The 12248-nt window shown below is 53.6% G+C and overlaps 1 protein-coding gene across 4 annotated transcripts in view; it reads right to left on the reverse strand.

Annotated features, from left to right (window-relative positions):
• Window positions 1-219: 219 nt before the first annotated feature.
• The window catches only part of H6PD (hexose-6-phosphate dehydrogenase/glucose 1-dehydrogenase), a 27252-nt gene continuing 15223 nt past the window's right edge, over window positions 220-12248 (reverse strand). For all 4 annotated transcript variants that reach the window (XM_019639818.1, XM_019639816.1, XM_019639815.1 and 1 more), the window contains 2 exons: window positions 5407-5676; window positions 220-4266 (listed from right to left, as the gene is read on the reverse strand). In XM_019639818.1, coding sequence (XP_019495363.1) covers window positions 2903-4266; window positions 5407-5676 — 1634 coding nt within the window. In that variant the 3' untranslated portion in view covers window positions 220-2902. The remainder of the gene's footprint in view (window positions 4267-5406; window positions 5677-12248) is intronic.

Genomic DNA, 12248 nt, shown 5'->3' on the forward strand with positions numbered 1-12248 from the left:
CCTGTCTGGGCAGCCACCCTGTGTGCCCAGATGAGCGCCAGGCAGGAGGCTGCAGATTGAAAAGCCTGGGTTCCAGCCCCAGCGTAGTCACCAGGGAGCATCCCTGTGGGAGCTGAGTACACGAGCTGCCCCCAAGCCTAGGGGTCCCGGCTTATGGAACAGGGTAAAGCTGGATTGCAGCAGTGTTGTTCAAACTACGCATCAACTCAATTGAGCGGATTACAAACAGCATTTTTTTTTTTTAATGAAAAATAGAAACTTGAAAGTACCCCATGCTCTCAGGGCAGGAATTCCTTTATAAAACTCGTGCTTGAGACAGATTTCTGCACGACTCATGGTGTAACGTGTGTTTCTTGCCGTGGATCGTGGTCCAGAAAGTTTGGAGGCCACCAGCCTAGGTGGCCAGGTGCTGAGGCTCTCTCCTTCCTGGCACAGGGCAAGGAGGGAACAGGAAGCAGCGAGTGGGTAGAAGCAGGAATGCTGACAATGTCTCCCAGCGGATTTTTCTGGTGTGACGTTAAGACAACACTGATTCTGGAAAGAAAACCTTTGGCACTTTTTTGCCGCGACCCCTATCCCTATGCGCACACTCTCCACGGGTAAGGGGTGCATTTCCAGGCAAGGCACTCCTCTAAGAACAGGACATCCTAGGCTCAGGCCCGCAGTGACTCACTGTTATTCAGAAATGGTGACATCAGGAGCCAGCTTACCCTTTATCCTGGAATGGACTTGGGCATGTAGAGGTTCCTTTCTCTCTGGTGTTGCAACCACAGAGGAAGTTTCCCAAAGAACAGCTGGGGGGAGTGCTCGGGCCAAGGGCCCAGGGAGGAGGAATTAAAAAAAAAAAGAAAGAAAACGCAAATACAACACCGGGAATTCCTCCGCAGTCCGACTGCAAGACGGCAGGGATGGTGCGAGAGCGCCCCCACGTGGCCAGATGCGGCACCCGAACTGCAACCACCTGGGTCCACTCAGGAGCGCTAGCAGATCAGCATCTCTAGAGCAAAAAAATGAAAATGCTGACCCCAGAAAGGGAGGGGACTTCCGGACCTGGCGCGGGGATTCTGTTCTGCCAAGGCCACCTCTCTGGCTATAGAGAGAGGTGTCCTGTCTGGACCCAGTCGTCGGAGGCCACGGGAAGCCGAATTTTAACGGGGGCCTTTCATATGGAGAGACCCTGGCTCCGGCACCCATTTCTATACACATATCTCAGATGAAAGCAAGAGCTCCTTTAAATCTGTAGCCTTGAAGGAACTGTAAACAATCAACAGCAGAGACATAGATTTCCTCACCAAGGAAAGCCCTCTGTGTGACAACACTTTGTATCTGCCTGATAAAAGTTATCTGGCTGATACAAAGTGTGACTATGAGAGGTGGGCACAGTCACCCAGAAAAATCCATCTTATTCCTTTATAGTCATAGCTTGGGGGCAGGCCCATGTGGGAAGCTGAAATAAAAATTAAATGTGTCCTGAGAATTTTGATGTTTGGAAGCATTTCAGAGCCCTCCCCCTGCTTTTGGGGACTTCATAAAAACAGGGATTGCTGGCCCATGCTTCTCAGGAGCGCAGCGCCCAACCAGTTCTCTAGAAGCTATGGATTTGTGGCCCAAGGCTTCAGCAATGCATTAGAGGTGAAGCGAGAAGTCACGGGAGGGACTGGCAGGCAGGAAGTCGGCAGGCTGGGTGCCCTGAGAGGTAGTGTGAGAGGGTGGGCTGCAGCCTGCGCCCCCTGGCAGTGTGAACTGGCCGAGTCCCTGAGGAGGTCGTGCATAGCCACCACTGCCCATGAGCTGCGGCCACCCGACCAAGGAGGCCTGGCTCCTGTCTGGTCAGTTCACAGCATCTGGATGGTCTAGATCACTCACCCTCACATGACTTCCCCCCAAATGAGTTGTACCCTCACAGAAAGATGTGACTGGATCTTTCCTGGCAAAACAAGAGGGGGTACTGAGAATGGAAACACCCACCGGGAAGTCCCCTGAGATGTAATGGACCCTCTTAAATGAGGGATCCCTGGAATGGCCTGATTATTGGTGCCCGGTGTGTTTCATGGAGGGTATTGGCCAGAGAGGCACATGGGCAGGTGGGGACGGGGCCCTCCCTGAGGAGCTGGGGGAACCAGCGCCTCCCCTATACAGAGACGTTCATTTGCTGAGGAAGGGCGCTCCAAACAACAGTCACAAGATTTCTGGAAGCGTTGTAACATCCTAGTATTCGCGGCTGTGTTGCTGTCATCATCCTTTGTCGGTCTATAAATGGAGTCTGACAGACAGCCAAGGAACAGACAGGAGACGGGAAGACGTCCACAGTCAGGACTGAGAAGAAAGCAGAGACACAGAGCAAGGAGGCGGCCACACTGGATGTCAGAGGCTCGGGAAGAAGGGGAAACGAAGCAGGGCTCCACCAGCCCGAATGCTCGGACAGGTCCCCGTGCCCGGCTCCGCACGGACGGGCCTGCACCGCTCAGATGGGGGCCGGTGCTCCCGCCCCTGTACCGTCCCTGCTCTTCTCCACAGGAACCAGTTCAAGGATCTTCTCCACCAAGACACCTCCCTGATTAACTCAGCCCACTGTATTCCTTCTTCTGAAGTTGGGAGCTTTCACGCCGTCCTACTTTGCGCTGGATGAAGTTAATGGGTAACCACTGCAGGTCTTTCCTTCAGGTGGGTATTTCTCTCCTGACTTGGATCTGAAGCTTCTCAAGAGCAGACTCCATTTCTTCCTTTTTCTGCATCTGCTCATCACATTTAGACAGGGACTGTCAAAGGGCCTGGGATGGGGCTGACTGAGCCATCTGATTCCAGAGCGCCAGAGCACCAGGGCAGGTAGCAGGATAAAGAGGGGAGGGGACAGGACAAGCAAAAGACAGCATGGGGGGGTGAGCAGACGGCAAAGGCCCCATCACCCCAGAAATGCGTCATAGTCCATGTACCAAACCAGCTGGCCAGAAGTGGGCAGGACGCCTGAGATGGGCCACTTCTTGGGCTCATGGCCCACACGGCTCACCAGCATGGTTATCTCACGCTTCAACCTGCCCATGACCAGGACGGCCACCTTCCTGGCACGGTTGATGAGGGGCAGGCTGAGGCTCATGCGATGGTGCGGCCTGGAGGGGCTCTTGGTCAGCACCACCAGCTGCTCGCCGTCCAGGCCGGTGGGTGACTGTGGGAAGAGGGAGGCTGTGTGCCCGTCGGTGCCCATGCCCAGCAGCACCAGGTCGAAGCTGCCATTGGTCACCAGGGCTGAGATTTCCTCCGCGTAGGCCTGGGCGCCCTGGTCCTCCTCAGCACAGAGCCGCTGGTGCAGGTGCACGGGCATGGGGTGCACATTGTAGTGGGGGACCCTGATGTGCTGCAGCAGATGAGTCTGCAAGCCCTGGAAGTTGGACTCGGGGTCCCAGAGTGGGACGCAGCGCTCGTCCACCAGCCACAGGTGCGTGTGGGCCCAGGGGAAGCCGTAGTGCCCCGTGGCCAGCTGCTGGAACAGGACGATGGGGCTTGAGCCACCCGAGAGCGCCAGGTGGAACTGGCCGAAGCGCCGCACCGCCTGCACAGCTGTGGCCTCGATGTCACTGGCCAGCTTAGTGATCAGCTCCTCGGGCCAGGCTGAGACCAGCGGGCTCTCTCGGTACGTCGCCCTGAGGACCTGGAAGTCACTGGGCATCGGAGCGGAGCCTGGCCCTGGTATCAGCTGCTCCAGTTGCCGCTGGGAAAAGGCTAACTGGCTGCCACTGAACTCGAAGTCCAACAGGTGCCCATTCTCAGCTCCTCCCGGGTAGAGGCGGGGCACTTCGTGGGCTAGGCTGTCCAGCAAGGGGGTCCAGAAGGCCCAGGAGGCCAGCAAGTTCTCCGTGGTGATGAAGGAGTCCTTTCGGCCGTGGAAGATGTGAGATATGAGGATGGAGTAGGCATCCTGCTCCCTCGTGGGGCGGTAGGCATAGTAATCAGACAAAGCGCGGCCAAAAAGGCGGAGCCCGGGCTGGCCCTCCAGCTCCTGCCAGCTCTGGGAGGGCAGGGAGGGCCTGAACAGGTTCCGGCTGACCAGCACAGCGGGGCTGCCCAGCTCGCCATGGCCGATGTAGAACACCACCTGCTGTGGTAAGCACTGGCTCTGGCCTGCGGCCCAGTGCTTCTCGCTCTGGGCACAACACGCCTGGTTCTTGAACAAGATCCGGACGTAGCCCACTCTCTCATCCAAGGCTTTGCCGGACATCAGGATGAAAGGGATGCCCTCCCAGCGAAGGTTGTCCACGTGAACGAGGATGCCTGAGGTGACAGGGGGACAGCGGAGGTGACGCTCCAGCACAGGTAACGGGACTTCCCGGCCCACTCGCCTTCCCCTTCCCCCCTTCCTGCCAGCCCCTCCTCCCCGAGCCCCTGCCCTGGGCCTCCCACTGCCTTGGAGCACCCCTGAGCTCACTACACCCACCCTCACCTTTCCCCACTTCCGTCACCTTCTCCCCCAGCAGTGCTGGGAAGGCCGCTTTGGGGCCATCTCAGACACCCACCTCTCTTGGAGTCACAGTCTCCCGAGGAAGGAGAACTGGGCTGTGAGTCTCCAACCTGGAGCCTCTAAGAGAAGTTTCCAGTCTCATGGTGGGGGTGCGGCTGGGAGATCCTGACTGCTGGGGGGAGGGAGGCACTCAGGGTGGACCTGAAGCAAGGCGTGCAGATAAGGAGGCCTGCAGGGGTCGGGGATGGGGGTGGTAAGTCCCTACTCGAATTTCTTTCGAGCCTGGTTCCCAGTGTACTGTCTCTGCTGGTCCTCGGGCAAGTTTCCGCAACTTCTCGGAGCCTCCCATTTCTTCCCCTTTAAATGGGGACAACCACCATACCTGCCTCGTGGGTGTGTGCATGTGAGGACTAAATAAGACGGTGTATATAAAGTGCCTGGCACATAGTAAGTGCCCAATGAACGGCTGCTGTTCTTGCGTGGGGTTATTATCTGCAGTCTGAGGGAGCCAGCCCTCTCCCAGAAGCTCCAAGCCTGTGGAACTGTCCAGAGGATGGCTTTTGGGGGCACCTGCCGGGGGCACCTCGGGCTGTGGCTGGGCAGGTGTGCACCCTCACGGCGGGGAGCGGGGCTGGACGGAAGCTCCACGAGGGTGTGAGCCAGGTCTGAGCCCAGCTTGACGAGCCCTGGAAGGATCTGTGGATGTGGACTGACCTGAGACCGCCACAGGGCTGTCCTTCACCCAGAGGGAGCCAGCAGGTGACCTGCTGCCCTAAGCGGGTGGAAGGCCAGAGAGGCAGGGGAGTGAATATCTCACTCGCCACTGAGCGCCTTTGTGAAAATCCCACGTCAAGTCCCTGGCAGCCCAAACCAAAGGGCATCTGGGCGTGGAAAGCTGCTTCCGGCTGGGGGGTGGGGGGCAGGCCGCAGCCCGAGCCGGCCCCAGAGCACACCTGCGAAGGTCGGCGTCAGGCTGTGGAAGCTGGGCGGCTTGTTCAGCTCTCTGCGCACCTGCTCGGTATACACCTGGTACTGGCCCACGATGGCACTGCCCTTCCAGAGGCCCCGCAGCGCCTGGAAGGCCTGCAGCTTGTGCTGCAAGACGGCCTCGGAGCTGCTGACGTTGTGGGGCAGCTCCATGGCCACCAGGGTGAGGATCTCGGTCAGGTGGTTCTGGAGGACGTCGCGAATGACGCCGTACTCCTCATAGAAGCTGGTGCGACCTGAGTGGGAAGAGGAGAGGGAGGGGAGAGGCCATAAAGAGTGGTCAGCGCATCCGGCTTCCCCAAGGTGCACCGAGACCCCCAGCCTGCACACGTGGTCCCGCATCCTCAGTGCCCAGTCCAGAGAACCAACAAAAAGGACACGCAGAGCAAACCTCAACGACGGGAGGAAACAGGGCGTCTCTGAGCCACCTCGCCTCAATGAGAACCATTTAAGAGAGGGTGTCCAACACTGTGGGCCGCTCCAGGGGTTGTGTGGAGAAGGCTCTAGTCCCAGCAAAGGCCAGGCTGCACTCACAGGCATTTGCCTGGCCTCTGGCCCTGCCCCTGCCTGGGCCTTGGCCAGCAGGTTCAGCACTCAGGGGGCAGCAGCCTCATGGTGAAGCCCTCAGCTCTGGGCTCTGACGGCCGCTCACTAGCATGTGACTGAGGAGTTCCTGCATCCTGCCATTAAACGGGGCTGACAGCTGCCATCCAAGTACACATGTGCCAGGCAATGTGCAGGCACCAAGGACACGGGCAGGTCCTTGCCCTCGGCTTACAGAGGGGAAGATGAGAGGGAGAAGATAGCAAGTCAATAAAGAAATTATCGACAGGGCTTGTGATGGGGGGTCCTGGGAGGGCCCCTCTGAGACCTGAACAGTCAGCCCGACAGAAAGCCAGGGAGGCAGCGTTTCGAAAGCAAAAGCCCTGAGGTGGAAAAGAGCTTGTCTGCTAGTGGACTGCAAGAAGGTGAGCTGGGGGAGCAGACAGGACGGCAGGGGCCTGTCATCCCAGGTAAAGGCGCTGGATCTGTTTCTACGTTCAGGAGAAGCCACTGGAGGGTTTCAAGCAGGAAGGGACCAGATCTGAAGCGTCTTCAGCATAGATCCCTGGCCCCCAGGCTGTGGGGAGGACGGCTGTAGAAGCGAGAAGCCCAAGGAGGAGGCTACGCTGGCAGTAAAGGAGCTGGAGGGAGTGGATGGTCCATTCTGCAGTCAGAGCTGACTGGACTCGCTGACGGGTGAGCAAAAGGAGGAACGGAAGGTAACTAACTCCTGGAACCAGGACCTAAGCAAAGGACAGGCAGTGGTGGCATTTGCAGAGATGGGGCGGAACAGTTTGATGGAGAGGAAACCAGGAGGTGTGTTTTAGGCATATTTAAGCTTAAGACATCCAGGAGACATCCAGTGGGCAGGTGGACAGGGCCACTGTGAGGGTAAAAGCGAGTAACATTGAGAACACTGGGCCCAGAGCCCGGCAGTGACAACCCGAGGCTCACAGCGGCCGGGACGATGCTGGGATGGTCCACGTGCCCCTCCCGTCTCCTGTCACACTCACAGACACTGCACAGCAGAGAAGCGTCAGAGGCTCGGGGCTGGGGCATGGCGGGGGGGCGGGGGGTGCAGAGTCAGGAGCTGGTCACCCACACGCTACGCTCTGCTCCCTCCTCTATCAGTGACTCGAATACATAGAGCCCAACAGTCTTAAAGCTTAGGGTTCAAATGCATAAGACCTCACATGACATGGTTCCTATCCCGCTGACTTGCCAACACCCAGGCCCATTCACAGCCCGACATCGTGACAGCAGGAGCAGTCACTGACCAGCGGCTCCACGTACATAATCTATGACAGGGATGGGTCCTGTCGCCCAGCAGCTCCACTCATCCTGCAGGTCTCAGCCTCCAGGGGATTTTACTGACCTCTGGCCTCCCCTCGGGGGCCCTGACCTCTGCCAGCACCCCGGACTCAGTCAGTGCCCCATGTCCCTTCCCCACTGCGCCCGAAACCCCGTCAGAGCAGGGCCTCCATCTCTGTTGCATTCCTGTCACCTGGTGGAGTGCCACAGTCAAACCACACGACACGGTACAGCACCAGAAATGAATATATGCACATCACCACAGAGCCATCGCAAAAACATGTCGAGAGAAGCAGGACTGCTTCGATAAAAATAAAAAATGTGAAAATATGCTATAAAACAACTAGAAAAAAAAAGAACTTCAACAAATGAAAAATATCATTGGAAATTAGAAATTCAGTAGATGGGTTTTATATATTAGAAACAGTTGAAAAGAGTCAGTAATCAGAAGATATATCTGAAGACATTATCTTGAATGCAGGATAAAGGGGAAAGCCCCACCTCAGACACACACAGTATGAGTCCCCTTCAGAATTCCACAGTGTATTGTTAGGGGATCAGTCATCTACCCGAAACTTGGAATAGTGAAAGAGGCGACATGGGCGAGAATTTGGGTGGGGGGAGACACAGGAGACAACAAAGCTTTTTAAAGACGGGTCGGCAGGTCCGTGTTATTTGTTACATGATCATGCAGTATACCATACATATAGTTTGTAAGCACTTCTCTTTATTAGCAAATATTTAATTCAAACAAACAAGAAGTGGCTGTAGTTCAGACTGTTTGGCCCAGCAACCTCCTTTACAGCAGCCACCCCAGGCCCTTGGCACCAGTCCTGAGCCGCCTGCCCTGACCAGGCTCCCTGGGCTCTCTCAGGCCAGCCAGATGGCAAGCGGGACCAGGTCGAGGCTGGCGGAGCAACCTGATGGGAGCACCAGTGTTGTGGGCAAAGAAATACAGCCAGGAGCCTGATGGCAGGAAGGTACCCTCATCCTCAGGGGTGGACGTCTGACTTTTGTTCTCAACCACTGTTTAGCGACGGTCCAGCCTGAATGCTCAAGTGCGCCCCACCCCCAACTGAGAAAACAATGGCCAAGTTCCCCCAGCCCCACAGGGTTCTGGTTTTCAAAGTTCTTACAATATTGTTGAGAAGACATCAACAAAAAGATAATGATGATAACAATGATGTATGTGTATCAGTCCACTTACTCCTCACAATTACGGTGTATAAGGAGGTCCTCCAGTTACTCTCATTTTACAATATAAGAAAACTCGGGTTCCGAGAAGTTAGGTAACTTGCCCAAGGTCACACAGCTGGTTATGGTTTGAACCCAGGCAGTTGGCTCCAGAGCCTGCAATGCTTGCCACCAAAATATCTCCTCTCACTTCCTACCACTCCCATTTAAACAACCTCACGGCACAATGTGATACTTGGTGTGGCGCTGAGTGGCAGAGTGCCAGAGGCTTTCAGGAGTGGAGGACAATGGCCCAAGGAGCAAGCTGAGCTGGGCTCTGGAAGGGTGCGGCCAGGTCAGAGGTCAGGGGCCCCGATGTCTGCAGGGCCAGTAGAAGTGTGAGGAGGACGGGCAGGGCCTGTGTCCCTCGGGGTGGTCACACACCTCAGCTGCAGTCAGGTGGTGCCTCACAGGGGTGTGGGCCCAGGGTGACCCAATCTTCCAATTTTGGGGAAGACCATAAAAAATTTGGTATCATTATGTGTAATCTCATGATTTTTAAATGCGCACAAATAATTCAGGTTTTTTAAAATGCTGTGTGTCTCAAAGAAATGTATGTGTGGCCACATCCTAGGTGGGGTGAGAAACGTGAGCCAGAGGGCAGAGGCCCCAACACAGTTCAGATGACAATGCCTGGCCTGGCAGAAGCTGCCAGTTTGTGACTCTGAGGAGCAGGCCTCCAGGGCAGATGGGCCAGGCCCTGGAAATTCCTCAGACTGAGGAGTCTGAGGAGGTACTGAAAGTTCTTGACCTCAACCAGTTACACAGCTTTACCACATGACCCAGCAATTCCACTCCTGCGCACACCCAAGAGAAATGAAAACATATGTCCGCACAAAACCGTGTACCGGATGTTCCTAGCAGCATTACTCACTGGCAACCAAAAAACAGTAATAAACCAAATGTGCATCAGACAGAATATGATTTGGCAACAAAAAGAAATGAAGTACTGACACCTGCTACAACATGGGTGAACACTGAAAGCATCATGCTAAGTGCAATTAGCCAAATACAAAACCGGATGATTTCACTTATATGAAATGTCCAGAAGAGGCAAACCCACTGAGGCAGAGGGCAGATAAGTGATTGCCAGGGGCGCGGGGGTGGGGGTGGGGATAGCGGAATTAGAGCGCCATGGCTAAGGGGCACTGGGCTCCTTTCGGGGTGGCGGGGGTGCAAATGTTCTAAACTGATCGTGGTGATGGCTGCACAACTCTGTGACTATACTGAAACCCACGAAATTGCACACTTTCAACGGGTGGATTGTGTGATATGTGAATTATGTCTCAATAAAACTGTTTTTTGTTTTGTTTTGTTTTTTAAGCATTAGCGCAGGGAAGTAGAAACACGACAGAGGTTCTGTGGGGAAGAGGATGCTGTATGCGATCCGTAAGATGGATTGTCAGAGAGGGGGCTGGCAGTGATGAGACCAACCAGGCAGCATTCGCTATAATCAAAGAAAGTCACAAGGACCCGATCACACAAAGCAACGGTGAAACGCAAACAGATTCAGTGGATGAGTAAAAGCTGCATGGCGATGGGCTGGGTGGGTGAAAGGCAGTTCAGAGTCGTGATCTGGAGTGTGGTCTCCAGAGCCAGGCTGCCCGGGTACCTGCTCTGTCATCCCTTAGCCCTGTGACCCCGGGGCAAGTGGCTCTATCCCACATATAAAAGAATTGTCACAGTGCCTCCCTGTAGGTCTGCTGTGCGGATAAATGAGTTAACACATATGTGGGGCTTGGAACAGTGCCTGGCATACAGGACACATTGATACATACTGGCTATTTTTATTATTACAGGGGCTACCAGCCAGACAACTCGGAGAGCAGTCACCATTTAGAAATAAAGAAGTTAGAAAACATAGTTGGTATTCCGTGAGAAAAATGCAATGACAGTTTTAGTTCTAAATCTGCTCAGTCTGAAGTGGTGATGTGACATCCAGTGAAGCTATCTAAAAGGTAGCTGGAAGGATAAGAGGGGGCTTGGAAAGGTGATGAATGATGGAGATATACTGGATTTCATCAAGTCAAAAATGCCATCGATGGTGCAAGAATCATCATTATTACCACTGAGAAAGAAACGGGCTGCCAACTCAACTGTGTCACCCCATCCATGGGAAACCCAACTTCAGAGATGCTCAACTATGAAAAAAATGTGTCTTGGAATCAATGAATCACAGTAGAGGTAAGAGTAGAAAAAGAATAGAGCTTTGAGAACAGATGAATTTTTGATGGTGAGAACACAGCAGAGTCCTGTTATCTGCTTACTATTCATTAGTTGAGCAAATCCCTAAGTGGCCCTTTCCCTATTTTTATCCTCCCTCAATCCATGGGGAGAATGCATTTCATAGGTTTCCTACCCGCTGTGTAAAAGAGAGCTTTCTTTATTCCTTAATTTCAAGCTTCACGGGGTATGAGGCCGTTAGCACAGCCCATAGATCGGTGGCCTTTGATGCCCTCCTGGCTAGCTCTGTCTTGTAGAGTTTAGGTGCACTGGGCAGAACCACAGCTTGGCACGCCTCACGGGGGAGGCCATGCAGCTAAGCACAGGGATGGGAAGTTGGGGGGCTGGCCCTCCTGACGAGACCCAACGAGCTGTTTATTTACTGGTTACCACCAGTTACTGCGGACTGACTTTTTTCTGAAAATGATCTATATTAACCCCCTAGCATCGTTTTCTAGGTTGAAAGTTGAAGGTAAAAAACCATCAATGTATGAACAAGGACAGGAAAAGGCACAGCCAGGACGGACAACAGGAAGAAAGGCCCCCAAACACTTGGCTTCCATCTGGCTCAAATCCAGAGCTCGTCCAAGACCACATGCAGGGGAGTCCCATCGCTTTGTCCCTCAGTCGTGCCGCCCTCAAAACCTCACGGGGTTTTTGCCTTCCTTTCCATGGAAGGCAAGAGGAGTCTGAGAAGAGGCAATAACAGCTATCAAGCAGTCTTTACCCTTTGGCCTAGTAATTCTGCTTCAGAAGTATACTTAAAAGAAAAAATTAATACTCATAAATGTTCTGTAATTAGATACTGGTTGCATAACGTTGTGCATATACTAAAAACCACAGCATTGTATCCTTTAAAAGGGTAAACTGTATGGTATGTGAATTGCATCTTAATTTTTTTAAAGCTCACAAAGTACTATTTAAAATAGCAAAAACTGGAAACCAAAACACCTAATAATAGAACACATCCTGTGGTACAAACAGAATTGGACAGAACTATAGAGCTACTAAAAGGTCTATGCTATGCAGATTGTCAATCCATGAAAATTTAAATACGTATATAAGTGAGAGAGAAAGCGAAAGAGAATGTTCAGTGAAAAATGGACTTGAGTGAGGATAAGACATGAAGGGCCTTTAGCAGTGGACCAGCACAAGTCACATACATGTCGCATGGAGCCCAGAGGCTGAGACCACGGCCGCTTCCTGTCCTTGCCAACTTGGAAGGAAACCGGCATTTCCGTTGGTAAAGTATTTCCATGTCCGATCAGATTTAATCCTTGAGGCAACCCTGAGAGATGTAACGGGGGTTATCGTCGTTATGTACTAGAGGCCCTGCTGAAGGTGGCAGCCATCAGAACTGGGACCACAAGCCCCTCCACAGTGTGGGAGATCCGAGTTTTCCTGTAAAATATAGGGATTAAAAAAAAAAAAAAAAAGCTAAACTAAAAGCCAGCTGCGATCCCTACCAATACCTTCTGGGAGCACTAAAAATAAAAAG

This window comes from Hipposideros armiger, unplaced genomic scaffold (assembly GCF_001890085.2).
Source record: "Hipposideros armiger isolate ML-2016 unplaced genomic scaffold, ASM189008v1 scaffold_46, whole genome shotgun sequence".
In the NCBI taxonomy this organism is placed as follows: domain Eukaryota; kingdom Metazoa; phylum Chordata; class Mammalia; order Chiroptera; family Hipposideridae; genus Hipposideros; species Hipposideros armiger.